This window comes from Mesocricetus auratus, unplaced genomic scaffold (assembly GCF_017639785.1).
Source record: "Mesocricetus auratus isolate SY011 unplaced genomic scaffold, BCM_Maur_2.0 Super-Scaffold_100008, whole genome shotgun sequence".
Classification (NCBI taxonomy): Eukaryota; Metazoa; Chordata; class Mammalia; order Rodentia; family Cricetidae; genus Mesocricetus; species Mesocricetus auratus.
This window is the reverse complement of record NW_024429192.1, coordinates 46,771,709-46,790,754: the sequence shown is the minus strand read 5'-3', so window position 1 is coordinate 46,790,754 and position 19,046 is coordinate 46,771,709. Positions and strand designations below refer to the sequence as shown.

Below are 19,046 nucleotides of genomic sequence, written 5' to 3'. Positions count from 1 at the left end.
TGCTGTCACGTGTCGGGGAGACTCGAGTCACGTGAGGCCCAGGTGGCGGCGGCGTTGTCGGGAGGGAGTGAAAAGAGGAAGGGGAAGCCGGAAGAGGTGTAAGAGGAGCTAGGGGCCGAGACACGGCTTCGGAGGAGGCCTGGGGGCTGCGCGCGCACCCGCCCCTAGCTCGGCGGGCTGGGCCTCTGGCTTTGCGGCCAGGTGACTGCTGGGCCGGGCCGCCGCGTGCCGCCGCCCCTCCCCCCGCCCCTGCGGGTGCCGCCTGCGGGGCTCGATGCCAGTCGGCCACGTCCGGGGCAGTTTTTGAGTCCCCGACCGGGATCGCGACTGTCCCTCCCTGCCCCATCGCTGCTCCAGCCCCAGGATGCAGAATGTGATCAACACGGTGAAGGGAAAGGCTCTGGAGGTGGCCGAGTACCTGACGCCGGTCCTCAAGGTAAGCGGGGCGGGTCTGACTTGCCCTGCACTGACTGCCCAAGTCCGGGTTCCCAGCGATCCGGTTAGAAGGTGGAGGGGCGGAACGCGCCTTGCCCCGGGCTTCTGGGCCGGTTCCAACGTTTGATGGCTCCCCTGCTTCAACTTGAGCGGCTCGGTGCCTGCAGTCCCCACCAGTCATTCCTCTGTGCGTTGGAGCGCGGTAAGAGGTGGTGTGGAGCAGGCACATGAACATTGAATCCTGACAGCCACAGTCTTTTAAGTAGGTATCCCGGTTAACCTTTGAAGAGATGACAGCTAACGGCAGGCCACTTTTTCTCCCAAGTTTCGTAGGAAGTTGTGATTATACGGGGATCTAGATTGCCAGCCTCCTTTGGTTTCAGAGGAACATAGTAAATTGTAACATGTTAGTAACTCTGAGCGGAACTAGGCGAAACTTCTGGTTCCCCAAGCTTTTAAAGAAGCGGCAACTTGGATTTAGGTGACCTCATGACAGCAGTTCAACTGGATGTATATGTATAGATTGGAGACAGTATGACATTTTCAGGTGAGAGTCGTGATACGTCATCTTTCAAAAGTAAATTTCTAGAGCTGCATTCCAAGTTTCCTTACAGCTTCTAGGATTTATCTTTTTGTCGTAACTTGGTTTTGCCTTGTGAAAAGCGAGTGGCAGATATTTGCTTAGTTTTTGTTTTTGTTTTCGTTCTGTATTTAGCTAAGAATTTCACTAATCTTACCGCAGGCAAGAGATATGCAGGCAGGCTGAGCCGGCTGTTTGATCTCTTTCCTTGGCAAAGGGAATGCTTGGTCTTTATTTTCCCTTTTCAATATTTACTTCTAAGACACCTTTGAAAATGACACCCTTTTGGATCAAGTAAGAAAAGTCAAGGACACTTTTAAATGATAATCTTAGCTCTTGCTTTGTTTATATGTTTGTTGTGAAAGTCGTTTTAGTTAAGATTACTCATCTATTTAGAAATTGAAAATAATTTCGACATTGAAATTAAATGCTTCTATTGCATGTTATAATATGTTTTCAGAATATTGTATCTGCCTAGGTATATAGTGTTTTAACAGTGTCTATCTCTTTAACTTTTAATTTAAGGAAGAGAGATGAGCAAAACACTTCTCAATTAAATATAAAATGACTATCTTGTAGACCACTTGGATTTTATTGAACTTGTGATATAGAACTGTTTTCAGGAATCATTTGTTCTCTAAAGGAATGCTAGAAAATCAGTATGTATAGTATGCATTTTTATGTTTATTTTTTGAGACAGGGTCTCACTGTGTAGACATAACTGGTCTGGAAGTCACTATGTAGAGATCCACCCTCTTCTGCCTCCCAAGTGCTGAGATAAAAGGCATTTGCACCATACTCGGAGGCAATGTGCGGCATATGTTTTTAGTATAAAAGAAAGCAGAATTAATGGCCTGATTCTTGTCACCCCTGGTTTGTAGAATCCTTACACATTTCTCCTAGAGAAATAAAGGCAGGGGGTGGGGTGGGGTGCAATACTCTGAAAGAAGTGTCCTTTTCTTGGGAAGTGGACGTTTGAGAAGGCATGCTTTGTTTAGATGGCATTAGTGTAGTAAAGTCAGAATCTTTAGAGTCATCTTGAAGGGTCTCTTTGGCCAGTAGAAGTCCCAGCCTCTTCATTTCACGAGAACTTGGGGGTAAGGCTACCCTTACCTGTTCTCAGCACTCCAGCAAGAGAACTCTTGCTACTAGAATTTTGTATTTTTTTCCTCTCAGCCAGTAATGCTTTCCCCCCAGACAGCCTTATAGTTTGGTCCTTTGTCTATTCTTTATTTATTTTTAATATATTTTATACTCATTCCCTGGTAATTTCATACATGTATACAGTATAATTTGACCATATCTATCCCTCACTCCTCCTCCAGTTCCTCCCAGATCATCCCCGGTCTATACCTCTATCAACCTCATGTTTTCATTTTTAACCCACTGAGACCTTACTGCTGCCTGTGTGTGTGTGGGCATAGGGCCATCCTTTGGAGCATGGACAACCTACCAGGGGCCACACCTTGAAGAAAACAGGCTTATCTTCTGCTGACAGCCATCAACCGCCAGAGGTTGGAAGGACTGTTTTCAAAGTATCTTCTGGAGTTACAAGGCTGCTGCATTCAAACTCAGAATGCCTGTAATTACCTGTGCAATATCAAGCCAGTCAAAACCCCAGCGGGTTCCAGAGGTGCTCACTAAGTTGAATCCCTAGCTGAGGAGTTATTTTATTTTAATACCACCTCTCCCCTATATAACTTCTTCATGGCGTGAAGATGAGATTGATCTGGTTTTTCAGGCATGCAGCCCATTGTTTCCAGTAGTACTGGCATATAGTGATAAATGATTTGTTGAATAAATAATATTCACAAATTGATCTTTTTATTTTTGTAGACTACCACAAAATCGTATCAGTGAAAATGTAGAACAAAAATTAGTCAATAGCGTTTTTGCTTTAGAGGAGAAAATACTATTCAAAGATTTTAGTGAAGCTGGGCATGGTGGTGATGCATTGGCTAGAATTCCAGGGTTCTGGAAGCTGAGGCAGGAGGGTTTTGAGTTACACATCAGCCTGGCCTGCATAACAAAACCTAGTCCAGAAGAAGAAAAAGAAAGAAAAAACTTATGATGGAGATGAGAACAATGGGAAATATTAAATATAAATGATTTCTACTGCTGGTTTCTAATGTTACTCAATTTAAATAAGCCACAGGCTGTGTTAAAAGTGCTGCAAAATGACTTGTTCACTGTGCAGGGTCACTGTACTCTAAATATTAACATGCTTTCTTAACACTCATGTTTTATTATAGTACTGATCAAATTATCCTGCAAGTAATGTCATGTCATTCATCTACATTATTACATGTATATCTTTATAATTGAGGACCAGTGCTATTTTATATAGTACATTTAGATGTTAGTGTTTTGTTTGTTTCATAGTACACTCTCCATTGTTGAGAAGGGGCATCTATTTGCCCTGAAGACTTTTTTTTAGTTGAATATGAAAATGGTCTAATACTTTTATTCTTTTTTCTCTTTAGGAATCAAAATTTAAGGAGACAGGTGTACTTACTCCAGAAGAGGTGAGTGTTGAAGATGCCCTGAAGCCTTTATATGGCTACAATTCTTTTAGACTGTGCCTTTTCATCTTTGTTAGAAAACAGCCTGCATTTTTTTGAGGAAAATTATACTTAGGTAACTATAATAATTAGGTTAAGAGGATCTCTGCTTCCCTAGCATGTAAGAGATAACATCTTTTCATTTTGCTGCATTTTGCAGCTTCTCACATTTCTCGGTAGTTGAACTCTAGAATGAGTTGTGAAGGGCAGTGGAAGACACTGTGTTCACTTACCTTTACTGCCGTGTGAAGAGGGCTGCACAGTGGGCTCTGGAATTTGCTGTCTTGGCTCTGTTTAGACTAAATGTACAAGTTATGACATTGTGTTGGAAACCTGGAAAGGGCCTTTTCTCCTAACATTCAGCTTGACTGTTGCATAATTGACACTGATTTTATTTTACCATGTTTTCACTTTGTTTGCTAAACAAGTCATGTGGAAGGTTAAGTAATGCTAGAACTATGGAGATTTTACATACCTTCATACTTTTTAAACTATACTTTTTAAACTGTTTTGCTTATAGTAATGTTTTGAATAATAATTTCACTTGTTCACCAAGTCTGAATTATGAGTTCTTATTCATTTAGGTAGTTTATCCCTAGAGAAATTTACCCCATAGACTTCATTTTTATGAATAGTTTCAGTTGCATTACCCCCACTTACTCTTAATAAAAGGTGGCAGAATTATTTAAACTTGATCTTCAACTTTTACTGAAAACATTTATTAGCAATAGAATCATATTTCTTATTTGATAAAAAACATAAAATAAACTGTTGAATGATGAGGCTCTGGTTGTGGCTATAAATTAAAAGGCTTCAAACCAGAGAATTAGCTGATCTTTCAGTTTTCATATATGATGACAGCCTCTTCAGTCCAGTTCATTCTGACACCAAACAATGGCTTGCTGCACTGATTTATATTTATTTATTTGTGAAACTGTCATTATTTTTAGTAAAGACATGGTATGGTGTGGAAATAGCCTAGGGAATCTACTTTCTCGAACCATCTGTCTAACTTCTCTTAATTTAGGCAAATCAGTTAGCTATTTAGGTCTGGGCCTCATATTTACCCATCTGTAAAATGAGGGGTTTGGGATAGACATTCTTTGAAAGGACTTATTTGCCTTAGATGTCATGAGTGTCATATGTTGAATGCCAATTAAAAGTCAGTTTTGTTCTTAAGGGTCTCATTAATTTTCTTTCCAAACAGGCATTGTCTAGCTAGGGCTTTTGAATGATCTGAAGTCAAGAGCAGATATAAGCATGTACTATATTTGGACACTTTGACTTTATCTCTGCTGTGTGAAAATAACTCATTGTTGGATGCATTTCTATAGAATTAAGCTGTTTCCAAACAAAAATTCATCCTAACACGAATAACTTAATAGCCTCATGAAGTATGAATTTTCCCTTAAAAAGAATGTAAGGCAAAACTAGCTTAATTTGATACAAAGCATGTAATTCTAGGCTCAGATAGAGCATAATTACAGGATTGAGTTAAATGAGCCCGAGGGAAGACAATGGGAAGGTATGATTTGCCTGGGATAAATACTACATACTGAATTCAGTTGTTAATTTGTTTCTTCTAATTTCTGGGCTCTTACCCATCAGTTTCCAGCTATCCTTTTGTTTTCATTGAAAAAAGCACAAGTATTGATGTTTAAAAAGAGGGACAGTCCATATCCAATACTGTAACTTTTAAGGGAAAACAATGCTGGTGTAACTAAATTAAATAATTTTAGATGAATTGAAGGTCATTTGAAGAATAATATTGTTTGCTAAAATGTAAATATTGGTTGTATCTTGTTGGATACAGTATCACTCTGTATTATGTATTGAAAAATATCCCCAGAGAATATTTACTATGAGAAAGGTATTATAAGCAATTGGTAATTTGAAATTTAACTCTAGCATGTCATTTCACTTCACTCTTTGAAGCAAGTAATAATGGCTGTTGCTAATGAGGACAGACATTTGCATGTGCTAATTATTGATACAATTCTGTGGATTTCTTTTTTAAATTTTATTTCATAATGTTTTGTTATTTTTAAATAATTACTACCAAGAGACCACTAGATAAAATTAATGTCTTATAACTTGAAGGCAATATAATTAAAGAATAATTTCGTTGGCTTGCATTTTCTTAACTTATTACTTTGGTGGAGGTAAATTCCTGGCAACCACAGAGCTAAAAGTAATACTTGGTTGTGGTAACCCCCAAATGCTTAAAAATGAAGGCAGAAAGAAGCTATTGCTTTTATTTTGGTTTCTATCATTACATAACCAGTTTAAATGATTTAAAAAGTGTGTTAAGTGAAAGAAGAAACAAGTTTGTGTTGGGCATAAAGTTGCCATATCTTAACCTTGGTGATATGCCATCTTAAAGTAGGTTATTCTCAGAGTGATTACTTGATTGAATTTTACTTTTGGATAGATAATACTTTTTCAAAATACATTGAGAATATGAAGTGTATCCTAATTTGTACTATGCAATAAGCCCACGTGGTACGAAGTTCTAAATTAGAGCTGTTGTGAAATAGCAATTGGGAATGCGTATTAATCTTTGCAGTTGTTTCACTCCAGTTCTGCTTAGCCGACTCTTGTTTTCTGCTTTTGAAAGTAAGGTTTGTGTCCTTCAGCGAGATTACCTTATATTTATGAGAACTGGAAATTCTTCAAATATTAAATTCCTTTTCCCTGGGTCTGATTTTTATTTGTGAAGACAAATGAAAGCTTGTGATAGTGTTCATCTTTCTCAGAAAGCCCCAGGAAACTGTTAGATCTTTTCTCTTTTTCTCCTTCTCTCCCTCTAGACCTCTCCCTCTCAGAATTCTTTGGACAGGTCTCATGTATCCCAGGCTAATCTGGATTTCACCAGGTAGCTAGAGAGGATCTTGAACTTTTTGCTCTTCCTACTTCCACCTCAGAAGTGCTGAGGTGCTGAGGGTCCAGCCTGGAACATAACCCTGATTTTGTAGATGTTTACACAGATAGTCCAGAACTTAACTTTCCTGCATTGGTTGTTACTCTAATTGTTTTCCTCTCTCTAATTCTTTTAAGAGTGTAATAAAACTTTCAATAGTTTTCTAGTGCTGGGGCTACATCTCAGCCACAGAATGCTTGCTTAGTGTGCATGCCCCAGGTTTGATACTCCAGAACCAGAAAAAAGTTTCTTAAAACATAATAGAGGGATGAAGAGATGCCTCAGTTATTAAGTTCAGTAGTTATTGCAGAAAACCTGAGTTCCATGTCCAGCAACCACATGGTGTCTCACAACCATCTCTAACTCTAGTTGCAGGGACTCTGATGCCTTTTTCTGACCTCTGTGGACACCAGGAATACATGTAGTAAAAAGACATACACCCAGGCAAAACACTTATACAATAATACTGAAAAAAATTAAGAAGTAAAATTATAAAGGGAAGAGGAAACCTCCACTGTGATAAAATGGAATGGGCTGACATTACAGACCTGTATGTATTTATTTATTTAAACATTGTCCCGAGTTTCCAGTTCTTAACAAGACTCTACTTATTGAAATACAACATGGATCTTGACAGTTGAACTTCATTGCCTTGCCTTTGGTGATTTTGTATCAGATGTGAAACATGATTTGATGATGAAAATTGAATTAAAGATAATTCAGTTGTTTGCTGAGTGTGGTTGCACAGAATCAGAAGGCAGAGGCAGAGGATAGAACAGCCTGCTCGACAACTAAATTCCACAACAGCCAGGGCTACACAGAGGAATCATGTCTTGAAAAACAAAACAAAAAGATAACAATGTTCTTCTTTCTTCCAAAGTTAACTTGAGTTTTTATATATGCTAAAAACTTTTAAGTTTACTAATTGAAAATAATCTCCAGGTTGCTAAACAGGTTTTGTGCTATTTTCATTTTAATTGATTATTAAATATCAGAGTTACCCAGGGTGATCAGTTTCTTATTTTGCCACCCTGTACTCAGTGATGTTCAATGTTTCTTTTCCGCTTTTTCCATATTCCTTGCAAACCCTGAATAGTTTGTGGCAGCTGGAGATCACTTAGTCCACCACTGTCCGACATGGCAATGGTAAGTAATGTTGAGTGAAAATTGGACTACTAAAAGGTGTATAGCTTGTAATTATAGGCAGTTTGTAAACTAGGTTAGCATATGAAAATTAGAATGACAAACATAACTTTCTTCATTAGGTTCTTCTACTAGTACTACAGTGAAATTCCAAAGGAAAATAAAGGGGGCAATAAATGTTATGTGTTTTACTTTGTTCTGTTAGAATAAAGTATGGGTATACTCAAATCCACTTACTTTCTTTGTTCTCTCTAGATCTGATCTTGTGATTCTTTAAAAAATATGTTTAGGAGTTTAATACTTGTAAACAGCTTTGAACATTTTAATGACAAATGTGATAATTTATGATTTATTGAAGCCATTGGAGGTCAAAATAACAAAGCAGCCATACTAATTAGCCATAGAAGCCAGGCAGTGGTGGCACATACCTTTCATCCCAGGGCCCAGGAGACAAAGGGAAATGGACCTTTCTGAGTTCAAGGCCACCCAGGGCTACATGAGAGTGAATCAGTCCAAAAGAGAAACAGAGCTCATGCCTTTAATTCCATCACTAGAGAGGTATGAAAAATAGGAGCAGGGTCAGTCTCAGGCATTCATTCTCCAGCCACACTGAAGATAGGAAGACATTCATTTTCCAGCCACGGTGAGGACAGGGGCTCCGTTTCAGTCTGAGGTACAGGTAAAAGCTAGTGGCTTGACTGCTTTTCTTTTCTGATCTTCAGGTTGAAGCTTGAACCCCAGTGTCTGGGTCTTTTATTTTTCATGTTACAGACAAATGCAGATATTTTGTGGAGTTTGTTCTTTAAGATACAATGCCTAAACTATAACATTGCAGGTGAATGCTATGCTCCCTTTTTAGAAATCAGCAAAAACCAGAGGCTTGGCCAGTCAAGTGCTGGCACCACAATTATAATTAAGTTTTTTCTTAACATTTACTTTTAGTATTAAAGTATTTTAATACAAATATGCTTTAGAATAAAGGCAGGCACTTTGTTACTTTTAAGTACTAATAGATGGGGAGGGGGTTATAAATTGTTACTTTACTTCTAGCTGAACTGTTTTGTTTAGGTTACAATTATCTGTAATTAGTTACTGTCTTCATGCACATGCTTTAACATGTATCTTTTTTGCTAATGTTGTTTTTTAAGTATATTTGAAAGATATAATTATTGGATTCTAAGATGACAAAGTTTGAGTTGCTACCAGTTTCCTTTTTGGCTAAGGAATTTAATTACCTAAAATATTTTTAAACCAAAGTTAGAAAATTCTTTCATTTGTGACCTGTTTTAGTTCCTTTCATCATTGGCTTTTATCAATTGCTGTGTAACCTATAGGGCATTAATTCTTATGTACCAAGAAATACCAGATTGTCAACTTCATTTATTTGTGTGTGTGTATATGTGTATTTCTGCTGTAAATTTTAAAAATCAAGTTCTTGCCATAGAAACTTTCTGATTTAATATTTTCATGTGTGTGTTCTAAATTTTTTTGCTACAATTAGGTTCTGGTGTATGTTTATATACATATACATATCTCCAAGTTTTTCAAGTCAAATAAGTAGAGAAATAAGCTAATACTTATTTGGTTAGAGGAATTTTCTTAGACTTGACTTTACTATGATAGACCTACATTTCCTTATTGAGAGTTCTTTCATGATGCCTTAAATTATTAATATAGCTCAGGTGTTGTACATAAAGCACAGCGTGAAGGAGTGATATATATTGGCCCTACCTTTTTAATGGGTATTAGTCTATGTTTATAGACTTTAAAAATTGTTGTGCATGTGAGTGTGTGTTTGAGTACAGCATGAGCATACATGTGAAGGTCATGGGACAATGCACGAGGGTCAGTACTTGCCAGCTTTGTTTTTCTTATGGATTATGATTGTTGAAATAATTGTACTGTAACTGAGAACTCAGCCACACCCTGTGCCAGTGCCCATACTTTTGTCTGAATTGCTAGGGCCAAGGAGCAATTAATTTTAAATTAATGCTAGAAGCAAATATTTCCATGCTAATATATTTGTGTACACAATGCTGTCATGATCTTATTTTAACTTCTTCCCTCAGAACTTCAGGCATTGATGTTGAATCTGATAGTTGAGCTTATTGAAAAAGATTATAAGACTGTCAAATGATATTCCTGGCTTTATCTTGTTCTCGAATCTATAGGGTTTAAATTTAACAAGCTTGAAAAGGCAGCAGGACTTCAAGTTTATGAGTTGATACTTGTGAAGGCACCATATGCCAACTCTGTCCTGGCCAGGTCTAGTAGATGGTGCACAGAAGACTGAGTAAATTCTTAGTGAGAGATGCCAGAATAGCTCAGAATTGCTAGTAGTTTGTCCTGACCCAAAGAAATAGTAGTTAAAGAGTCTCAGAGTCACTTGACTTGATCCTAGCTCCCCCCAGCCTATTTTCCTGACTGTGAGCACTCTGACCCCCTTTAAACTTTAGTTTTCTTATCTATAAAGTGGGGATAGTATTCCCTGCCTTTTAGCGTTAGAAAAATTTATATTAGTAATTACACACTGCAACTGGATTTTTTTGTTGTTGTTGTTTGCTTTTAAGCATTATTATTCTCAGTGTTACCATCTTTGATTCAAGCATCTTTTATCCTTTTGTTCCAATTCTAAACACGGGTAGAAGGAGGGGTTTGAAAATTTTTAGAGTATAGTCATTGTACAAAGTGTTAGGGTTCACGAAGAAATTTCCTTTCACATAGACCATATTAGCCACCACCTTTACTTTCTTCAGCCCCTCCCCCTTCTAGGGGTTGGGGGAATCTTACTAATTCTCTATTTTGTATGTAGTATCATACAGCTTTTTCCATTCCTTACCATAATCTCAAAATGGGCAGTATTTTGATATTAATAGTCTGAGAGGTTGTATGATAGAATAGTTTATGGAAGAGCTACATTTTCTTTTGTTTAAAGGGAATTGCATTAAGTTTCCTAGTTCTATTATTCTACCATTTTTTTGCCTAATATTAAATACAAATCCCCTCTGTCTGCATTTCCTAATATATTTTACTCATGCTAATATATGCTTTTCTATGCCCTTACTTAATGGGCATAGAACTTCCCTAACAAATCCTAAAACAATTTCCACAGCAATGCAGATTTTGTAGTCTTAAGATATACATGTGATATCTGCTGTTACGTATTTGACTTTTAAAATATTTTGTATTTTGGTGCTTTTCACTGTTTTAAAGGGCTACAGGGGAAGAATTGAAAGTGAAGGCATATCTACCAACAGGGAAACAATTTTTGGTAACCAAAAATGGTAAGAATTATGTCATTGTATACATTAGTAAAATTTGCACAGTGTATTAAAACAACAAAATCCCATTTACAGTTATTGATCCTAATTTGTGCCTGAGGTTACACTTGAAGCTTCTTACAGATGGAAATATGAAGATTTCATGAAGCTTTGGGTTTTCTATCCCAGGAGCGTTTTCCAGTTGATTTTTATCCCCTCTTTTTTAGTTCTTTTTACCAAAAAGGTCTAATTGTCAAAATATGGAAGAAGAGGTCCCCGGGGAAACTTAGGTTCCTCTTAGTTTTTTTAAGTTGATTTAACAATAAAAATATATTTAGTTCTTTGATTTTAATCTTTGTGTATTTTTATGGAAATTACATTGATCCCACCTTTGATATAGAAAAGATCAAAGTTAAAGATTTGATCATTCATTGTGCCATCAAAGGTTTACCCACAGGCACAAAAACTCTCTTAAAATAGATGTCATCTTATTTATGAAGTTAACTTTTAAAGCATAAGAAGATTGTCCTTAAATAATCATGTAACAATGCATTGACTTCTGTTCTAATTTAACCCAAGCTGGGAAGAGAAACAGTATGTAGTAAGTAGCAGTTTTTGCAGGCATGGTGCCTGCCAGCATTGTCCTGTACATAGGGTACACAGTGCAAGGTCAGCCTGAGCTTTATAAGGAGACCATGTTTTCAGTTGTTTAAAAAAAAAAGAAGCCAAATGTTGGGGATCCAGCTTCCTGGTAGAGGTCTTGCTCAGCTCAAAGCCCTGTATGCAGCACTGCAAAGCAAACAAACAAAAAAATCCCAGCAGTTTTTTTTTCTTACAATGTTTTTATTTTTAAGATTGATCATTTATTTATATCCTGGTTTTTTAATCAGGAAATTAATAGCTGTGTCTTTGGCATCATGTTTACACCTTATGAAGTCAATTATAGGTTTATGAAATACTAGTACTTAATTGATACACCTATATGAAAATTTTGGCACCTGTGTTGTATTAGGAAGAAACTTTAGTAGTTTGTTGAATTTTAATCTGTTTATCCTTTGCAAATAACTGGAACTTAAATATGAATTGTGAAATTCATATTGGCAGTTACTTTAGCCTTGTATTCCAAAGGTCACCTCTACCTGCTCTCACTATGACAGGTGGTGTTTGCATGTTTTGAGACCATGACTGTTAGTGTGAACTATTATTCATTAGCTTGGAACTGAGCACTGTCATCTGGCTTCTGCCAGCTGTTCCTGACAGATTGTGGTAAAGGAAGACAGAGATGCTTAAACCAGAACCCTTTTACTTGTCTTGTGGTAAAGCAGACTGGGGAAGGATTAGTGGGGCAGACAATGATGTGTCTGTGGGCTGAGTGTAATTCCTATCAGTCTCATTGGAAGGGAAAGGTTCACTTAATATCTTGGCAGTATTGCGTTTTCGTGTGTGATAGAAGCTCTGGTGGATTTTTATTAGTGGGTTATATACCTATTTGGCTTTTTTTGTTTTTAATAGTTCCATGCTACAAACGGTGTAAACAGATGGAGTATTCAGATGAATTGGAGGCTATCATCGAAGAAGATGATGGCGATGGGGGATGGGTGGATACATATCACAACACAGGTGAGAAGTGTACAGAATTATCTTTTATAATAGGCTTGATTTAAGGTTTTAAAAAGGATACATAAGGTGCAGGTTTGTCCCCAAAGGCTTCACCCTGAAAAAGTAGTATCTGCTGCTTCAATTGAAGTGTGAAATATGCATTTATTTTCATTACCACTAAATAGAGGAGCAAATAAGTCCAGTAAAAAAGCACTGACTGTGCATGAGTTTGCCCCGAAGCTCTTGGGTTAAAGCCTAGGGGAATTGGTAGGTTCAGCATCATCTTAAACCAGTTCCATCAGTCACTCCCCACCCCACTGATTGATGCTGTTAGCAACCCCCACTCCCATCTTTCAAATAATTTTCAATACTCTTCATTAATTTTCTCATGGCTGGGAGATACAGGTAATACATGGGTAGTAACTTGCCTGTTGACTGACTGGAATGATTACTTTTAGTGCATTTTCCTTGAAAAAGCTGGAGAAATACTGTGTTTTCTACTTGTATTTCATTTCGGAAGCATTAGCCTAAACTTCAGAACTGCGCACGTGTAGGATCATAGTGCACAGAGCTAAGTAGATAGGTAGTAGAGGGCTTGGATCGGCGAAAGTCTACAAAAAGTTGACAGCTAAAAATGTTTGCTTAAGGATACAGAAGAAGTAACATCACTTTCCTGTATGCAAAATAACAATGTTGTTCTTCGGTTCATTTAATGCTTAAATTCTAACGTTAATTAGAGATACTTGTAGAGTTACAACTTTAAACTCTATCTCAGGAAAAGGCAGTGCTCCCAACTGAGGCCAGTTTCCCTTGCTTCACCTCATTGAGGTTTCATTGTTGCTTTTTTCTATTCATTGGTTGTTTAGAGGAACAGAACCAATAGAGGGTGTATAATGACATTGCTACAAGGATAGTTATGACAGGAGACACTGGAGCTTTCTGGCATGTTAGAGGAAAAACTATGGGATATAGGAATGGGTTTACTTGCAGTTTTGGCTAGACCTGGGAGAGAAATTGTCTCCTTACCTTCACTTCAGTGATGCTATAATTTTACAGAAAAGATGAAACAAAGTCCAGGAAATAAAAGTAGATTTAGCAATGAAGTAAATTGTCAGGCCTGAGTGAACTCTTCCTCCATAGCCAGGACTTAAGGCCTATTCTTTCACAGGATAGGATTTCTTGGTGAATTTTTCATTCTCTAGTGTCTATCCTTCTAGGACTACTGCTACACTGTAACATAAATGGATTTATTTTAAGGAATTTGCTTATATGACAGATGAATTTTATAAGGTATGTTCCATCAGGCTGGAGAACCAAGGAAGGTTCCTCTGTTCTCCTTTAGTTGATAGGGTGCAATCTACCTACTTTTTGAAGGATGATCTGCTTTCTTTAAAACTGTTTTTAATATTTATTCATAATCTCCTAAAAAGTAGTACCTCTGCCTTAACCTCTAGACTAGTTTCTGATCAGACATCTGGCTATTACAACGCTTAGCAATCAGACATCTGGCTATTATAACAGGTTGACAGAATAAAACGTCACAAAGTTAGAGTTTGTCTGTGTGTAGAATGTTTGAGCTTTCTTTTTCTTTGTCAGTTGTGCCATACTTTGAAAATTAAGAAATTTGACAATTTCATACACATGTATAGTGTATCTTGCTCATGTATACTCCCCTCCCCCACTCCCTCAGTTACTCCCAGAGTGTTTCCCTCTCATCTTCATGTCCTTTTTAAACATGTCCTTGTCATTTTTATTTTATGTGTGTCTTATCTGCATGTATTTCTGTACCATGTGCACACAGTGGAGTGTCTGGACAGGCCAGAAGAGAGGGCACTGCATTCCCTAGAACAAGTTACAAACAGTTGTTAGCGTGCGTGTGCTGGAAACAGAACCCAGGTCCTCTGGAAGAGCAACCAGTGCTCTTAACCTCTAAGCCATCTTTCCACCCCACCCCCTTTCTACTTCTTTTTAAAAGACTCACTGAGTTGAATTAGTGTAGACTACATATGCATGAGTGTGGGACCATCCAACAGAGCTTGCACAGCCCACCAGTGGCACCTCCCTCCAAAACAAACAAACAAACAAACAAACAACCTTACTCTACCTTCCTAAGCAGTTATCAGCTACCAGTAGTACTTACATGGGGTGCAACTTCAGGAGTACCTCTTCTATTCATGCTGTAAGATTGACTGGCTCAGTTTTCTGTAGGTCTGGTGCAGATAACCACAGATTCTGTGATTTCATGAATGCCTTGTCCATATCATGTCCAGAGTGCAGCATCCCTCAGCATCCCTTCCCTCTGCCAGCTTTTCCTTTATTTCTCCCGTTTCTTCCATGATATTCCCTGAGTGTAATAAAGATGTCCTGTTCAGGGCTGAGCGCTGGTCATGTAGCCTTAGCACTTTGACCATCATGAATCTCTGACTGCTTCCCGTTGTAGAGAGAAGCTTCTCCAGCTGGTGCCTTGGTGTTGGGTTTAATGGAATACTACTACATTACTGTATTTTGGCAGATAGATGACGTTTCTTTTTATGTTCTGGGTTTAGTAAATACTCTTTTATTATTGGTTTGATTGGCTAAGATTTAGATTTATCATCTTCATTGATCATATCTATTTTAGGATTGTAACCAAACTGTTATAAAATAAAAACTTGTGGTACTGGTCTTTGGAGTGTGAGTGTGCCATCTTCCATTTGGGAAGGTGAGCATGTCATCCTTTGCTTTAGGAATGTTAAAGGCATGCCAGGTTTAAATTAAGAAAATCTATTATTAGGAGCTAAAAACATTTTGAATTTAGGATTATGTTGGTGTGTAGAAACTTTAGGTACTCTCATTTTACTGAGTTTCCCATCTGGTTAAACTGCCTATTTGAGAACTGATAGGTTTGGGGGGTGGGGCTAGAATATTTGCAGGGCCATGGTGTGGTGTTGCTGCTTATCTGTGTTATACCCTCCTGTGACAAGGAGGTTCTGAGAATGTGCTCAGTGAGCGCCTTGAGAACAAGTAACCAAGGGCTTTGCATGGATCTTAATCCCAACCTCCTCCAAACTGCTGTGAGATGCTTATTAAACCTGTCTGTGGACTTCATTGCTTCATAGGGAGGAATTGTTACTCTGTTTTATAGGTGGATTTTGTTAGGATAAATAAAACATGGAAATAATTGGTAAAGTAAATAGGTCTGTAAGAGGGTGGCATGGTTTTACTACATCCAGACATCCAAGATATTTGAAGTAAATAAATATGTCAACATAACCAAAACTTGATTTTGTTGAAGGTATAATTAAAATGTAAATATAAGCCATATAATCTCTTGATCATAGTATATGTTGTACTAAACATTCAAATGAACGATCATAAATGGGTTATTGAATAGGGCTTGTCATGGTAATATAGGTAAACTTAAATTAGAATTCTTTGGCTTTTTTTTTTGAGGTGTTTTTGAGGTACCTTTGGGATTACTTGTAAAAAAATCATTTGTAAAGATTCTATTAATATATTGCCATTTCAGAGTTATGAGAATTTAAATAAAATGTTTTATACAAGTAAATGAAATGTTTGCAGTTTAATTTTAGTTTTTTTTTTTTTTGCTGAATTTTAAACAGGTATTACAGGAATTACTGAAGCAGTTAAGGAGATTACACTGGAAAGCAAGGTATTGCTTAACATGGTTAAAATCTGTGACCTAGTTTTTTCTATATATGAATTTTAACTTGTATTTGAGTGTGTGTGTGTGTGTGTGTGTGTGTGTGTGTGTGTGTAGTATGTAGAAGTACGATGGATAACTTGGAGTAGTTGGTTCTCTCCTTCCTTCATGTGGGTCCTGGGGATAGAACTCAGATCATTAGTCTTGTAACTATTACAAATTACAATAAACTACTAGTTTAAGTATACTGAGTAATAGATGGCTAAGTGGAGCATTTATGAGGGGTATCTTTGCTGATGTTTTATTATTATACATTTTGTAGTTTATGCAATCCTATTATTCTATTTTTTAATACTAGTAGTAATAGTAGTAACTTTTTTATTTGTGAGTGCATTCATGTGCAGGTGTGTGTGTGAGTGTGTGTGTGTGTGTAGGTCAGAGGTCAACCTTAGGTATTGTTCCTCAAGATGTCCACCTTGTTTTGGAGGCAGGGTCCCTCACTGGGACTTTGGGCAAGCCCCAGGGTTACTCTGCATCTGCCTTCTCTAGACAGGCATCAAAGTGTAAACCATCAAGTCAGGCTTTTTTATTATTATTATTAATTATTTATATATTTTTAAATTTAAATTAGAAACAAGGTTGCTTCACAAGTCAGTTCCAGGTCCCTCTCCATTTCCCTTCCCTCCTCCTGTGCCCTCCCCCCAAATCCCCCCATTATTCCCTCGTTTCCCCAGGGAGGGTGAGGCCCTCCATGGGTTTGTCCATAGTCCATAGTCTGTCATTTCATCCAGGGCAGGGCCTAGACCCTCCCCCAAGAGTTCAGGGTGAGAGTGCACCTCACATTGTTGGATGGGAGTCCAAAGTCCGTGTGTATACTCGGGATGGGTACTGATCTGCTGCCCAAGGCTCAATAGATTACCTAGGCCTCCTCACTGACACCCACATTCAGGGGGTCTTGATCAGTTCCATGCTGGATTCCCAGGCATCAGCCTGGGATTCAAGAGCTAACCCTTGTCAGGCCAGCTGTTTCTTATTCCCTTTGGTCATCAGTCCTCCCTCTCTGTTACTGGCTTTCTTGAGCTCAGCTCAGTGCTTAGCCGTGGGAGTCTGCCTCTTCTTCCATCAGCCACTGAATGAAGGTTCTGTTTCCCAGACTCTCTGGCCATGGGATTGTAGGCTGGCACTCCCCAGACCTATGTGTAAAATCCATATATGAGAGAGTACATGCCATGTTTCTCTTTTTGTGAGTGGGTTACCTTGCTCAGGATGGTTTCTTCTAGTGCCATCCATTTGCCTGCAAATCTCAGGATTCCATTGTTTTTTTCTGCTGAATAGTACTCCATTGTGTAGATGTACCACATTTTCTCTATCCACTCTTCGGTTGAGGGGCATCTAGGTTGCTTCCAAGTTCTGGCTATTACAAATAATGCTGCTATGAACATAGTGGAACAGACATCCTTGTTGTATGAATGGGCATCTTTTGGATATATGCCTAAGAGTGGAGTTGCTGAGTTTTGTGGTAGGTTTATTCCCATTTCTGAGGAATCTCTATACTGATTTCCAAAGTGGCTGAACAAGTTTGGCACTCCCACCAGCAATGGAAGAGTGTTCCCCTTTTACCACATCCTCTCCAGCATAAATTGTCATTGGTGTTTTTGATTTTAGCCATTCTGACAGGAGTGAGATGGTATCTCAGAGTTGTTTTGATTTGCATTTCCCAGATGGCTAAGTATGTTGATCACTTTATCAAGTGCCTCTCAGCCATTTTAGACTACTCTATTGAAAATTCTCTATTTAGTTCTGCAGCCCACTTTTTAATTGGATCCTTTGGTGTTTTGGAGACTTGCTTGTTGAGTTCTTTGTAAATTTTGGAGATCAGTCCTCTGTCAGATGTGGGGTTAGTGAATATTTTTTCCCATTCTGTGGGCTGCCTTTTTGTCTTGCTGACTGTGTCCTTTGCCTTACAGAAGCTTCTCAGTTTCAGGAGGTCCCATGTATTAATTTTTGATGTCACTGTCTATGCTACTGGTGTTATGTTCAGGAAGCTGTCTCCTGTACCAATTCGTTCAAGAGTACCACCCACTTTCTTGTCTAAGAGGTTCATTGTGGCTGGATTTATGTTGAGGTCTTTGATCCATTTGGACTTAAGTTTTATGCATGGCGATAGACATGGATTGATCCGCATTCTTCTACATGCCAGCCTCTGTTAAGAGAAGCTTTTTCCTTGAGAAGGAGCCGTTCCGCCCGCCTGGTTCCAGATCCGCATCAGTCCCAAATAAACACACAAGACGCTGTATTAATTATGAAGCTGTTGGCCTTGCTTGTTTCTTACTGGCTAGCTCTGACTTAAGTAATTACCCCATAATTGTTAATCTAAGTATGTCTCTTACCGGAGAGGTTTCCGGGCTTCCTACCCCAATGGAGTTACATCTCAAACTCTCTTGTTTTTCTCCTTCCCAGAATCCTCCTGGACTCCTAGCCCCACCTATCTAGACTCCTATTGGCCAGCAGTAATTTATTAACATATACACAGGACTTCCCCAACATCTCCTCTTTTCTGTTTAAACAAAAAGAAAGGTCTTAACTTTAACACAGTCAAATTGTATATAACAGAACAGTTATCAAGTAAGAACACAGTTACAACATTTTGTCTATTAACATTTAGCAAGATTTAAAGAAAATGTCATCCATCCCATCCTTGTGAGTCCAAAGTCCTATATGTAGCTTATCTTTTATCATAACTAAGGAAAACTATAATTATAACTATCTGTCTTCAACTCCATCAAAGACCACAGAAGGATAATATATAAACACTAGGATTGACAGAGATATCTTACTGCCTGGACAGTCACCCGAAGTTCCTCTGTAATGTTGGGGCATCCATCTTCAGCCCATAGTCCACAAT

The 19,046-nt window shown here is 38.1% G+C and overlaps 1 protein-coding gene across 2 annotated transcripts in view; it reads left to right on the top strand.

Annotated features, from left to right (window-relative positions):
- Window positions 1-36: 36 nt before the first annotated feature.
- Window positions 37-19,046, top strand: part of Atg3 (autophagy related 3) — a 32,574-nt gene continuing 13,564 nt past the window's right edge. The window contains exons 1-6 of one of the 2 annotated variants that reach the window (XM_005074759.4): window positions 37-436; window positions 3,499-3,540; window positions 7,593-7,642; window positions 10,853-10,923; window positions 12,412-12,519; window positions 16,101-16,150. In XM_005074759.4, coding sequence (XP_005074816.1) covers window positions 365-436; window positions 3,499-3,540; window positions 7,593-7,642; window positions 10,853-10,923; window positions 12,412-12,519; window positions 16,101-16,150 — 393 coding nt within the window. In that variant the 5' untranslated portion in view covers window positions 37-364. Of the gene's footprint in view, window positions 437-3,498; window positions 3,541-7,592; window positions 7,643-10,852; window positions 10,924-12,411; window positions 12,520-16,100; window positions 16,151-19,046 lie in introns of those variants that run through there. The other variant, XM_040750770.1, reaches the window with a different exon arrangement.